This window comes from Nelumbo lutea, chromosome 1 (genome assembly GCF_056320005.1).
Source record: "Nelumbo lutea isolate HS-2025 chromosome 1, American lotus-T2T, whole genome shotgun sequence".
Taxonomy (NCBI): domain Eukaryota; kingdom Viridiplantae; phylum Streptophyta; class Magnoliopsida; order Proteales; family Nelumbonaceae; genus Nelumbo; species Nelumbo lutea.
The window spans coordinates 182160007-182174596 of NC_142684.1; the positions used below are offsets into that span (position 1 = coordinate 182160007).

General features: G+C 35.9%; 1 protein-coding gene across 1 annotated transcript; it reads right to left on the reverse strand.

Annotated features, from left to right (window-relative positions):
* Positions 1 to 4334: 4334 nt before the first annotated feature.
* On the reverse strand, positions 4335 to 10331 carry LOC148879648 (alpha/beta-Hydrolases superfamily protein). Its single transcript, XM_088961247.1, is given in 7 exon segments — positions 4335 to 4970; positions 5581 to 5834; positions 5837 to 5972; positions 6141 to 6200; positions 6307 to 6840; positions 8122 to 9540; positions 10045 to 10331. Coding segments are annotated over 6 exon segments (2049 nt in total). The 5' UTR covers positions 8758 to 9540; positions 10045 to 10331; the 3' UTR covers positions 4335 to 4541.
* Between the last annotated feature and the right edge of the window lie 4259 nt (positions 10332 to 14590).

A 14590-nucleotide genomic window follows, 5' to 3' on the forward strand; every position in this document is an offset into this window, starting at 1 on the left:
CATGGTTAAATAGGTTAATGGTTCAACCAATGAGGTTTGTTAGTTGATGACTATTATCATCATCATCATCATTTGATATTGTCATGTGCAACAACATATACTTTTACTAGTTTAACAAATAAGGTAATGATAACTGACTACCTTGATAATTTAGGATAGAGATTAGTGATGGCCAATGGCTCCACCAATCATGTGAGGCTTTTTGCAGCTGAACTACCCAAAGGCTTGTTTAATGCTTCCCTTTTCCCTCTTATTATAGCAAAAATTAAAATTGGAAAGATATATATCAAATAATAGTTGATTATAAAAATGAACTCGTATCTCCTACCCACAAAGAATCCTGCCCATAGGACACTACTACCATACCTCGAGAACATATTTTTGGTGGATAACTTAATTGGCTATATCATGATCAACATCATCTTTCGAGTCTTATCCTAATTATATGGGGTAGATTACATAATTCCTATTTTGATATTCCATTTTATTAATGCTATATCCATCTTTAAATTACTATAATGCTTAAATCATTTATTACTATATCGATCCATGTTCTTTTTTCTTATCCCCATCTTTTCTGATCCGTTACAACTTGCTATATATGATATTTTATTGGATTTATCCCCTACTAACACTGTTCTTGTAGCATAGTGGACCGAATTTTCCCATCAAGAGAAAGAGATGTGGGGAGTATGAAGCTTATGTTTGTAGATCTTTAAGGCTTTATTGAAACTTTCTCCCTAAGAAGAGAAACTGATTACATTTCAATTCATGAAAACAACAATATTCTACAAAGGTTTTCCAAAAACAATAAACTTCTTCTTATATACTATTTTCATGCTTTGACCAAAAATATATAGATGACTTCACCCCTTTTGCCTAATCTATTTTTCATTTTTTTCTCGAAGAAATTCAAGCCATGTTTGGTTCTATTTTGAGCCTCATTCTCTTAATTCTTGCTCAATCTAGGCAAGAATGAATAACATTAGAGTGTTTGGTTACAAAATTCTTGCCAAGGGCCACATTCTTTTTAGAATGAAAAATCAGCTTCATAGCACAAAGAAATTTTTGTCATTCTTTGAGGAAACTCTGCCTACAAAATTGTTGTCATAAATGTTTACTTTTGCAAAAACACTTTTACAAAAACACTTTTATAAAAGTACTTTTACATGAAAGCACTTTTATGAACCTAGTTTTACGAAAGCACTTTTGTGAAAGTACTTTTACATGAAATCACTTTTATGAAAGTACTTTTACATGAAATCACTTTTATGAAAGTACTTTTGTGAAAACATTTTTTTTCAAGTAACAAAAGTATTTATATAAAAGTACTTTTATGGAAGTACTTTTCAAAAGCACTTTTATGAAAGTACTTTTATAGAAGCGCTTTTATGAAAGCACTTTTATAAAATTACTTTTATGAAAGCACTTTTATAAAAGCACTTTTATGAAAGCACTTTTATAAAAGCACTTTTATGAAAGTATTTTTATAAAAGCACTTTTATGGAAGTATTTTTCTAAATCACTTTTAGGAAAGTGCTTATAAAAGCACTTTTATGAAAGCACTTTAGTAAAAGGACTTACAAAGGTATTTTTACAAAAGCACTTTTATGGAAGTACTTTTACGAAAACACTTTTATGGAAGCACTTTTATGAAAGCACTTTTAAGGAAGTACTTTTACAAAAGCATTTTCAAGAAAGTACTATAAAAGTACTTTTGCGAAAATACTTTTACAAAACATCTATGCCAAGTGGTAAACGTTGACTATTGGAGACCTAGGCTTGCATTTTGTGAATACCAGAATGATCTTTTTTTTTTTGAAGAATGAAAAGCAACATAGGACATTTGTCAGGATGACAAAAATTCATTTTAGTAAAAAAGTATTTGGTTCATAGCAATATTTTTTCATTTGCCTATTTTTATCAATTCTTTTCTATTTTAGAATTTCATCTTGGGTAAGAATGAGAATTGAACCAAACATGGCCTCATTCTCTTCTTCTTGTTCTTTTTCATCTTTGTTTTCTTTTTCTTCTTCCTTTTAGCTTTTGTTTTGGCATGCGATGAAGTAGTAGTTGTTGTTGTTGTTGTTTTTTTTTTTTTTTTGAAATAAGGGTGTTAGCAGGTAGCTAATGGTTCGATTCATTCATTTAAATGCTCAAAAATATTTATATACTTTTCAAAAGTATATTTTACGAAATAAGGGTGTTTTTTTTTCAAGTAACAAAAGTATTTATATAAAAGCACTTTTATGGAAGTACTTTTCAAAAGCACTTTTACGAAAGTACTTTTATAGAAATGCTTTTATGAAAGCACTTTTATAAAATTACTTTTATGGAAGCACTTTTATAAAAGCATTTTTACGAAAGCACTTTTATGAAAGTATTTTTATAAAAGCACTTTTATAGAAGTACTTTTATAAAATCACTTTTATGAAAGCACTTTAGTAAAAGGACTTACAAAAGTATTTTTACAAAAGCACTTTTATGGAAGTACTTTTACGAAAACACTTTTATGGAAGCACTTTTAAGGAAGTACTTTTACAAAAGCATTTTAGGAAAGTACTATAAAAGTACTTTTGCGAAAATACTTTTACAAAACATCTATGCCAAGTGGTAAACGTTGACTATTGGAGACCTAGGCTTGCATTTTGTGAATACCAGCATGATTTTTTTTTTGAAGAATGAAAAGCAGCGTAGGACATTTGTCAGGATGACAAAAATTTCTTTTTAGGAAAAAAGTATTTGGTTAATAGCAATATTTTTTCATTCTGCCTATTTTTACCAATTCTTTTTCATTTTAGAATTTCATATTGGGTAAGAATGAGAAAGAATGAGAATTGAACCAAACATGACTTCATTCTCTTCCTCTTGTTCTTTTTCATCTTTGTTTTCTTTTTCTTCTTCATTTTAGCTTTTGTTTTGGCATGCGATGAAGTAGTTGTTGTTGTTGTTGTTGTTGTTTTTTGTTTTTTTAAATAAGGGTGTTGGCAGGTAGCTAACCGTTCGATTCATTCATTTAAATGCTCAAAAATATAATGGTAACAACCAAAAAGGAAAAAGGAAGAAGGGGCAACAATGCTCACCCCATAAAGAGATATCATCCGCAGGTTCAAAATTGGTTTGGGAAAAATAGAGGGTTCAGCTTCTTAATCAAGTCACTTAGACAAGTGTAAACGATGAGTTAGAATCCTCCATATAGCATGCATGGTTAGGGCAATCATGGACCAAGTTTTAGCATTGTGATGCACCTAATGAGCTTTATTAATATTAATAATAATAATAATATTATTATTATTATCTACTTTTTCAACTTGAAATTGAGCTAGTAATATTGCAAGAACTTCCAACTTAAAAACCTTCCATTTTAGCTCGAGAGTCGAGACTAAGCAATTGATTAGTACTTCACTAAGGGTCAGGATCCACCATTTGATGGTAGCCATTTGGAAGACTATGTGACTATGCGAGTGGAAACCCTATCTGTTTGGATGATTGCAACTATAGTAATTTATGTATGTATTATTTTTGGATAGTTGGAAGCTAATTTGTCAAACTTTAGAGAGACCCAATAAATCAGATGGCTAAAAGGTATCATGTTGATTTTTGGCCAAATGTTTTGCATTAGTTTGTTATTCTTTTTTGTCTCTAATATTTATATTAATATTTTTATCTGTTATTTGGCCCAAAATAAGAAAAATGAAGGAAATTATGCATCAAAGCATGAAAAAGATGGATCCACCTGTTCTTTGCCCCAAAAAAAGGAAAAAAATGATAACACCTTTATCTGAAGATTCTTGCCATGGCTTTTGCTTCGCGCCCAGACGACCATGGAAAAAAGTGAAGACATTATTTTTTCTCTCCATTTATTTTCTTGTCTTCCACTGTGCTCATCTCTTTCTCATCTTGTACAACTAGTCAGTATAATTAAGTTAATATAAGAGATTTAAATAGTAGCGACTTAATTAGCGATATGCTCTTTTGATTGATGCTACAGGTAAGGGTGACTTTGACGTGAAGATGGTTTCTAATTGGTTGGAACTTGGAGGCTTGAGGGGAAATTTAAAGTTCACCAGAGGCGGAGAGAACGATATATCCCATAATTGTGAAATGTGAAAGTTCTGCAAATTAAACTAACATTTCTTCATTCTGCACCTATCTCCAGCAAGCCAACTACGTCCATAGCTACTAATGCCTATGCCAATGGATATAGTAACATTGCATGTTTTAATTTCAGCTTGCTATATGGGATTATTAATTTAATTAGTATAGCAGAAGTAGTTCTCCCACCCTTATTCCATCCATTACTGGCTACTAGGCTCTCGGTCTAGTTTAATCAGTTCTCTCAGAAATATTGACATTTATTAACATTGCCATATATCATGGATCATTTTGTAGGACACAGACATTAAGATGTAAAGAGAGCTTGACATGCATTTACATAAGATATGGAACGGCCACCTCCTAATGCAGTAATGCCCCAATAATATATTCTATTAATGGCCTTTTTTTTGTAGACAGCGCAGTGCACAAAAAGGTCTTCAAAGTTATCCTGAGGCAACTTCTTCAACAATCAATCTGGATTTCTCCAAGTTATCCTGGTTTCTCCACGAGTGTGGAGATGGGGTTGTCAGAAGAGGGCAAATATGGTGTAGTCTCAACGTTCTTGGTCTTTGAACAACCACCTTTGTTTGTTGTCGTAAAACACCATTTACAGCTTTTGAGTAGTTGATTGACTCGTGGTCTCTCAGTATTGTACCTTCGGATCCATAGGCCTTGGGGTCACTTAAAGTCTCCAGTGGGTGAGGAGAATTGAGGAAGGCCCTAAGAGCACTTGCTATCATCACTCGGGATCCACATAGAGTCTCGTTCAAGACATATAGAGCAGTCCCAGGAGGGAGCAAGGGGTGAGGAGGAGATGACTTCTCATCTGGTTGAAGAATGTACAATCGACCCATTGGCCCATATAACAGTTTCTGCATGTTCAGGTATAGGAAAAAGAGTTATATTAAACCCATCAGAATTAATTAAACATCTTTTGATGATCCTTCTCATTGAAACCTAGCCACCCACGTGATGCACAGAGGATAGATATAGATACAACAAAAACAATGTCATGTTGACTCCAACGGATGCTTAAGCAATGGCCAGAAAATATTGATAAATCACACCAGCCCCACCATTATAACCCAATAACCCAATGTTTAAAAAAACCGACCGGGAGCTGAACTGCTTTTACCACCTGTTTCTGAGTCAACGGGTTGCTTGGACGGTTTTCGGATTGAATGATCCGACCGTTACGGTCAACGACAGTTAGAAAACACTACTATAACCACAATATCCTCAAACACCTTACAAATTAATATGTGCATGCGAAGTGTAAATGGTGGTGACCGGTGAGCATTGTGGATGTTGTGGTTAAAGATGTGGTGTATAAACCAAAAGAAAGACGAGTCGTTTAAGTTGATGAATTCATGCCTGATGGCCATAGCCAATCTTGGCATATCTCAACTAGTACTAGTAGCATCTTACTAAAACTCCAGGATCGTTGAGATAAATTAAACAAGTGACCAAAAGGAAACTTACATTGTTATTGAGGCAAGGGTGAGATCGGAAGGCACCATTGAGGCGCTTGAGGACTTGCACGACGTGGTTGGGATAGTTGCAGGAGAAGGCTCTTGGAACGATATCCCTATGCATCATTACAGAACGAACGTGGCTCTCATCCAAATTCAGTTCTTCGAGGATACGATGTCCTCCGCAGAATATGAACGGTGATCCAAAGGTAACAACGGGTAGTAGACTGGGAGGCTTGATTACTCCCCTAGCCAACAGCATACCCCAAGAGAATGTCCCGTGAATCGAAGTTTAGCTCCATCTCCATGTTTTGTCAAATGACTTAGAATCTCTGGCGTAAATTGTTCATAAATCCCCTTGGCAGCTTCATAGATACCTCTGTGGACCAACACCTCTGTTTCCTACAATATAGACAAGTACTGTTTGATAATTTTGTTTTCTCTTCAACTTTAAGATTGGCTCTTCGCCATAATATTATATTTTAATGCACAGACTGTATGAATATTACCATGCCTTTTTCATCCCATATATTATTGAATTTAGATACCAGAAGGATAAGCTAATTATACCTCGAATTTGGTAGGTTCAAAGAAGAGGTTTGCTTGCCAAGATGCCAATGAATCTGATCCCTGCCATGCACCCATTCACGATCCACTAGGATGTCATTCCCTCTTGTAGATTTGAGTAACGAGTCTAACGACTCTAACCATGGTTTACAAGTGCGCAGATCTATACCTGAATGATGAAGCAACGAGTACAAGTGCTTGGATCATCGCAAACGAACCACTCGCATGGAGAAGAGTGAAGTGACCGAAGGTCCTTTGCTGCTTCTTGCTTTGCTGCCTCTTCGGCGGCTACAACAGCCGTCATTGTTGATGCTGCAACATAAGCTGCCATTTCGGACTTGTAAGCCCGAGAAGAGGAGCACCCTTCGTCCTTTCGTGGTCGTGGCTGGTCACCCTGGTTATGTGATTCTGTCTTGAAATCCAGATCCTCGTTGTTGGAACCACAGCCAAGGGATAACAGTCCCCTGGTGCGGGAGTGTACGTATGATGCCGCTGAAGAGGCAATCTGATAAGCTACAGAAGGACGGATTGGACACTTCTGCTCAAAATCCAGTGCTTTCCTTGAACTGGCTTTAATAGAGGGAGCTAGAGGTACGCGAGTGGAGTCAGCATCAAACTTTGCCTTGACAGCAGCGGCTTCTTCTTTCTTCTCCAAGGAAGACGTTACGAAGTGTAGATCGTAGTATTTGTTCAAGTCTTCGGCCTAAGTATTCAAAATGAAATCAAATATGTTATAGTTACTTCTCCGCAAATCGCCTCTTATACTGAAGCACCATCTACTTAACTAAGATACAACTTACAAGGTTTCATGAATGAATGAATGAAGTTTACGAAACAAAACCATGAATTAATGGACACTTGGGCAAACTGGACACATGGATTTCTTTAGATGGAGAAAGAGCGTTGTACGGGATTTAGTTTTTTATCCTAGTCATTTGGGCAAACTGGACACAATTGCTTAATGCTTCTTAAGTCTTTAAGCTGTGAATGAGCTGCATCCAGCTTACGCTTTACCCCTTTCAAGTCATGGGTTGAGCTAGTGGTCTAAGAAGTTCCATCTAATACTGTTCAGTGGTCAAACTCCAAACGAAACGGCGATTAATAATGTTGCAAACCTGGATTTTGGATCGTTTGGTTGGTATTCTAACTACGGACTCCATTTTAGAGAAAAGTCTACACGACCCAAAAATCATTCACGTGGCAACAGGTTGAAACCCAAACGGACCCCACTTGTTCAGATTTCCACATTCCACTTCCCGTTCTATGATGTCAAGTTTCAGACCAAAAGACAAGTCTATAGGAATCAGGAGTCTAGGACTTTAGGAGACGACATGGCCAGGGGGAGATGAATCGATGGTCACTCAAGACAAGAGGGTCATGAGTTCAGTACTTCACTTTGGAATTGGACAGACCCAAGGCGATACCTGACATGGTAGCAGAAGCAGGCCGGTCATTTAGAAGTTATAGAACGAGAAAGGCTGATTGATCATCACTTTCGCGGCTCCCAATCCTCTCCCTCTCTACTGGCCGGTGAAGAGATGATCCTCCACTACTGGCCCAATGATATCATGCCAAGTTTTTTTTATCCACCGTTCAAGGGAGCTGGGGGCTTTCCCTCCCTTTGAACTTCTCCCTTTTTATCCATTGGCCCAATGAGGAGTTTAGGATTTTCTTTCCCTTTGAACTCTTTTATCCACCGTTCAAGGGAGCATTCCCTCCTTTTTTTTAAAAGCAGGGGAAGTTTTTTTTGGGAGAGAACGTTCAAAGGGAGAATGACCAATCAGCCCAGATTAGAATTCATGTTGACCGTGAATTGATGTTAAATTCACGAACAGGATGTGGTTTATAGGGGAAAAGGGCTAATAATAAGGGGCTGGAATTCTGCATCGGATGTATCCGTACTTTTCCGTTTTTTTTCCGTATTTAGTGATTTTTTTCTCATTATTTTTTTTCCTTCAAAATTAAGCGAAAAAAGTGGGAGTACCTTGATCTCAGGAATCACATAGGCTATGTTGCACAGGAAAGCCAATTGCGAGAGGAGTTTCGCATCAGACAATGGAACTCGAACTAACAACCTCGAAAAGGATTCTTGATCGAAAATGGTTCCCTCTTCCTCATCTTCAGGGCCGTAATCAACCACACAACTACCTTTGCCTTCATCTTCATTTCCGGTTGCTTGTTCTTTCTGTTGTCGGCTCCTCCAATGACTTCGAAGCTCTAAAAGTCGCTCCACCCAATTCGCTCTCTTCTTATTCTTCCTCTTCTTCTTCTTCTTCTTCTCCGATTCCTCCTCTCCTTCATGGGTGTCGTCCGAGTAGTTGAACACCCTCATTTTTTTGTCCATATCGGGATCAAAAGGAGGCGATCGGACCGAACCTGAGAGCTGGAAAGGGAAGATGCCAGTGGAACGGCTTTTCTTTAGTTTGGGTTCGAGCGAAGCAGCACGGATGCAGTTTAGCGAGTAACGTAGCTGAGGGTCGGACTTTGATCTTCGGAGACCAGATGGGCCGCACAGGTCTTTGCCGGAATGGGACCGCCGAAGACTGTTATGTTCTCTGGGCATGTCTTTTGTCGTGCTGGCGATCGGAGAACCGGAAATGCTGACTGAATTGCACGCCATAGTTGGTCTCGGTTGGTTCGCTTTCGACTTTTGCTCCACTCTGACAGTACCTGAGAAACCGAGCTTGGACCTTTACCGAAGAAAGCTCTGTCCTTGTCTGGGAGTAATGGGCTGGTTCGTTATCGTTGAATGCCGGATCCATTGGAGTTGGAGGAGTTCTCGGAACCAACACATCGGATGGTAAGTTGGTAACGGCAATTTTGAGGAAAGACTGGTTTTAAAAATTCCCCTCATGGTAGAAACTACGAAAATGCTGCCACTTGTAGTTGCGTATCATACGACAGTATTATAAACAAAATCAACAGTCTAGGCATCTAGGGGCAGGTCTGGGGTAAGAGATTTGAGGACGAGTCCAAATCTGAATCTTCTCTGGCTGATGGTTGTTGAAGTGAACCCCCTTATGTCGTGAGTTGTGATTGGTTAAAGAGTCACTGGGCCAATTAGATGAATTCACATGGAATTTATTAGATGCAGAATTTGGGTCTATACGTCCTCCTCGATCTCAAATTGATAAAGTCAAAATTCATGTAGCAGTTTTCAAGGGGCAAGAGTAAATAATGTGAGAGGGACTGTGGCTGTGGGGCATCTGAGCAATTTTCGCAGGAGGCTCGTAATAATCAGTTTTCGTCTGTACCTGGATGCCAGCAACGTTAATTAACTGAGTCGATCTCGATGAACGCCTTGATTGTTCCGAACGACATCTTTCCACTTGTAGACTAGTTAACTCAGGATTTCGGATTTCCCGTTGTTCAAAGTTTAAACTGGAAGTGCTGAACGTCCACTCTGCCATGGTAGAGTTTCAAAGATATTAACAATAATATATTTAATTATAAGACAAATAAAATAAATATTCATAGTTCATGCTTCATATACAACTCTACCGCTTGTATATATGAAAAAGATTTGACAAATTTTTAACGGAATATATCATGATAATATTCTGAAAACGAAACATTTTTGAGGTGAAACAAAATGTGAAAGACAACGATCGAGGAAGAACAATAAGAAGCGCAAGGCTGGGCCAGCCAATATAGATTCACAAATGAATGCAGAATTGATAGAACAAACCACATAATAAATCGTAGAACAGAAGAAAATTCGCGTTCGAAATTCAGCCAACTCATATGATCGAAATAATCAATCAATGAGCAAAGTGAATTAGTGATGCCTGGGAGCTTTTCTATCTTCGATTCACCATCATCATCCAACTTTACTTGGAAGAAGGTCGAAGCCGGAATTAAGAGAAGAGATAGAAGAAGAAAGAAGAAAACGACTGGAGATACACACCTTTTAATTTACACATGCTTCAAGAATGGTTTGATCCGTTTCTTCGGATCTCCGGACCGGAGCAGAAGTCATTTCGTGGATGAAACCACTGTAGAACATATAGCTATAGGAGTGAACGAACAACACGGGAAAGCAGGTGAGAGCGAAACACGAATCTGCGTGTTACAGGTTCAACTTCAAAGCATCGGAGAGAGATCAGGCGGAGGTATAATAAGACAAGACAAGGAGAGCCGAACTCCTTGGTCCTTGCCTTTGACTGCATCTCAATTCCCCTATTAACTTATTTTAAATATTAATTTATAATAAATAAATATCAGGTGTTAGTGCAACAAATCTCTGGCCAACTGGCTTCCTCCGTCCGAATCTCGGAAACGCGCGATGGTTTTGTCGTTGTAACGGACTTTTAATGGTGAAGTGAATTTGAATCCCATACTAGTTAGAATCTAATCACGTGGACGTTTCTCCATCGGGTTGCCACTTGCCACGATCATAGTTTCTATCGGACTAAAAACACCTGCTCTCTTTATCTATGGACATCAAACTTCCGTACAAACTACAAAGCGAAGCAACGCTTAAAAACAAGTGCTTATTACAATAACTCAACTTTTCTCAAGTCTTTATTTTAAAAAATAAGCATTTAAATAAGCAATTGTGAATGAATAAAAGTATTTTCATAGAAATACTTTTATAAAAGTATTTTCGTAAAAATATTTTCATAAAAGTGCTTTTATAAAAATATTTCTATAAAAATACTTTCATGTAAAAATATTTTTATAAAAATAATTTACTTTCACAAAAATACTTTTCATAAAATTACTTTTATAAAAATGACTTTATAAAAAAGGTATAATTGGTATTCTGAAAATTCAACAGGAACAATTATGAGAGAAAAAAATTGAATAAATAATTATTATATAAATACTTAAAAATAACTAGAAATTTGAACTTAAAAAATAAGTTCTCATTTTTAAACTAAGCACTTATTTCAGATTACCAATAAATGCTTGTGATCCCAGCTCAAATAAATACTCCCAAACATGGTCCTTAGACAAAAGAACAAAAGTGGGGAAAAGGGTAATTTGATACAAGATTAGAGAAAGTGATGGAAGTGAAGGATAGGTACATATGAACATTATTGTTCATAGATAGCAGTGCAAAGGTGGAAAAGTACTTTTTCTTTGCTTTTCGCAGAGGCAGCCATGAGGCCCATGACTCAACTGAAATGTTCGGTTGCATGAAGAGGGCGTGGGCTATGAACTCCACATAGCCTCCTGGTTTGCTGTTGGTGTCTAACTACTCAACAGACTCGCTCATCTTTCCGCCCAATCTCATCATGTAAAGAGTGAGGGTGAGTGGAAGCTGCCAATTCCATGTGGAAGTTGTGAACTTGTGTTCTTCTTTAGTTCTTTTCAGTTTGGGCTCGGAATTAGATTAGTCCAAGCTGTGCACAAGTGCAACCTCTTCGCTTTGGACTTATTTTAATTCTGTGATCTGCCTCGACGGCGGTGCTATATGAGATATGTGGTGTGAGATTATATTGGTGGAGGATTAGAAGGTGTTCTGTTGGCAGATGATCCAGGTTTGAGGTAAACGTGAGTTTGGATCTATTCTTCACACAGAGCATCTCACACCGACCTCACAGGTACATTGTATTGGGAGATGTTCCCAATACACAGTGGGATGTGCCTGCGAAGGTGGTGTGAGGTGCACTGTATGAGGAGCATGCCCCAATTCAAGGTAATTTATTTTGTTTTATTAGCACCGCGTTATAGTTTCACAGATTTAATTAAGGTTATCATAGAGATCTTCATTTTACCAAAGCACCTTCTATGTTTTGCAACCTATTTATTTAATCAAATTTTCACTGAGAATATGATCATCTAAACTGGATGGAAAATGTTCAAAGTGCACATAGGCTTATGATTGTTTATTGCAAAATTATAGTTAACTATTTTTTTTTTTATACAGAAAATAAAATTGATTAATAGAGCCAAAAAGAGTGGTTATTTGTATTTTATTAAAGGGAAAATAAATATTAATGTTAAAATTATCATTTTCCACTATCACTTAAATGAAAGATTTTAAACCACAGAGAGTATTTTAAAACACAATTTATAAAGTAGGTTTTAGTAAATTCATGACACTATACGGGTGTTTTAATAAATGACTTTCACAAGTCAACAGTTTTAGGTTATTTTGGGACTAATGCCATTTTTTGGACTAATGCCAATGTTCTTTGGGACTAATCCATACAAACTGTTTGCCGTCATCGGTAAGTCCAAATTTCCGCTACATTTATAGATATTTTCCGGTTTTCTCAATTGAAACGAATGTTTTAAAAAATGATCTTGAATCGAAACTATTCTGGCTATTGGTTTTGGGGTTAATGGTTCAACCATCCGATTTGAATGGATAATCTTTTTTGATAAAAAAATTAAAATAAAAAGGTCAAAAGCTGTTGAATGAACCAGAGAATGGGCTTGGGGTAAAATGGAACCAGTTGCCTGAACAATTGCTAGACTGAATGGTCCGACTGTCCGGATCAATGGCAGTTTGAAAATCATGATTGAAATCATAACAACAACTATAATTTTGGGTTGGAGACAAGGCCAATCAGAAATCCTGCCATTTACATTCGTTTATACATCAGCATGAATTCCCTCGTTTGCCCAGGTTAGGCTGGCTGTTGAAGATCATGATTGACCCTAGGTTTGGCTAAAGGCCCAATGCAACAGTGGGCTGGTCCTGGCCTTGTGCAACTGAACTGGGTTGATCCAATACAAGTTGGTCTTGCTTTGGGTTTGCTACATTTTGGTGGCTGCTAAAGAGTAAACACGGGCTTTGCCACCTACCTGCGGCTTAGTTGTTTGAGTACCAGGAGCCACATATAAGAGGAGCTGATTTATCTTCATCAATTTTTAGCTGCCATTTCCCGGTAGTTGTTTTAGTGTATGGTGGCACAAATTCCATTCCTCTCATTTTGAATCATAGATACAACGAAGACCCCGTTTATTTTTGGGAAGTTATTTATTTGGAAAATTCACTTATTCAGGTAAATATATTTTTATTTATCAGATAAATAAGATAATACGCATTTTAGATATAAAAATACATTATTAAAAAGGACAATTTTATATCATTTGTTGACAATTTTCCCTTCAGGTGGGATAAATAAGATAATACGCATTTTAGATATAAAAATACATTATTAAAAAGGACAATTTTATATCATTTGTTGACAATTTTCCCTTCAGGTGGGAAAGTTATTTTCTTACCTGTGAGATGGGTATCACTTACCACTTATCTAAGGAAAATAAATTTTCCACAGACCCTACATAAATCTGAAAAAAAATATGAATATTTTGGTCAATTAAACTAAAATCCCATTGATCAATTTTCTCCCTTCTCAAAACAGGTTCTTAGTAGCTCTTGAACAAACTGACATTCATATATCTACGTATAAGACTGGAACAATGGTTTGGTACAAAAATTAATTAGGGTTTAAATTCAAGTACTCTAAAATTAGTAGACTCTTTCTAGACGAACTATTCTAATAGCCAGAAGTTAATAAAGCAGCTGAAGCAAAACAGAGTCTATGTTTATAGCTAGAAGCTCCTCTGAAGGATTATGTTCTGAATCTGAATCTTTTGAACATTTTTGCTGATTTTGTTTTTGGTATATACAATCAGACTGAGTAATAATCTAGTTCATAGTATAGCATGCAAGTGTGGATTTGATATAAATGTAAAAACATCTAAAGTACAAGTATGGGTGTACAATTTGCTTAAAAAAAAAGGAAAAATAATATCAACTCGAGTATGTAAAGAACATTATAGACGATATGCTAAGAGACACCAGTCTTCAAGGTTTTTAAAAATGACCCCGAAACAGAACTGATCAGGGGGTCAGTTTACGGTTAAGTGGTTCAACTATCTGGGTCGAATGGTTCGATCCATGATGTCATAAATAAATTAAAAATAAAATATATATTTATAAATAACAAAAAAATAGCATAAAATTAAACAAAAAACTAAAATTATCTAAATACAAAAATAATATAGTACAAAATACATAGAAAATATAAAAATAAAATACAGAAAAATTCTAAAAAAAAAATAATTAAAAAATACAGAAAAATAAAACTATTTAAATACAAAAATAACAAAGTACATAACAAATAGAAAATACAAAAAAAGTACAAAAAAATTCTAAAAAATACAGAAAAAATAAAGATAAATTAGGATGTGTTTAGTCATACTCATACATGTGCATAAAATACAAAAAAAAAAAAAAAATCCAAAAAACTACATAAAAACACAGAAAATTGTAAAAAACTGAAAAAACACAGAAAATTGCAAATAAATTCAGAAAATACTGAAAAATACAGAAAAATAAAACAGAAAATTGTAAAATACTGAAAAATAGAAAAGTGCAAATAAATACAGAAAAATACAATAGAAAAGTGCAAATAAATATAGAAAAATAAAATAGAAAACTTCAAATAAATACTGAAAAAAATACAGAAAAATAAAGCAGAAAAATGCAC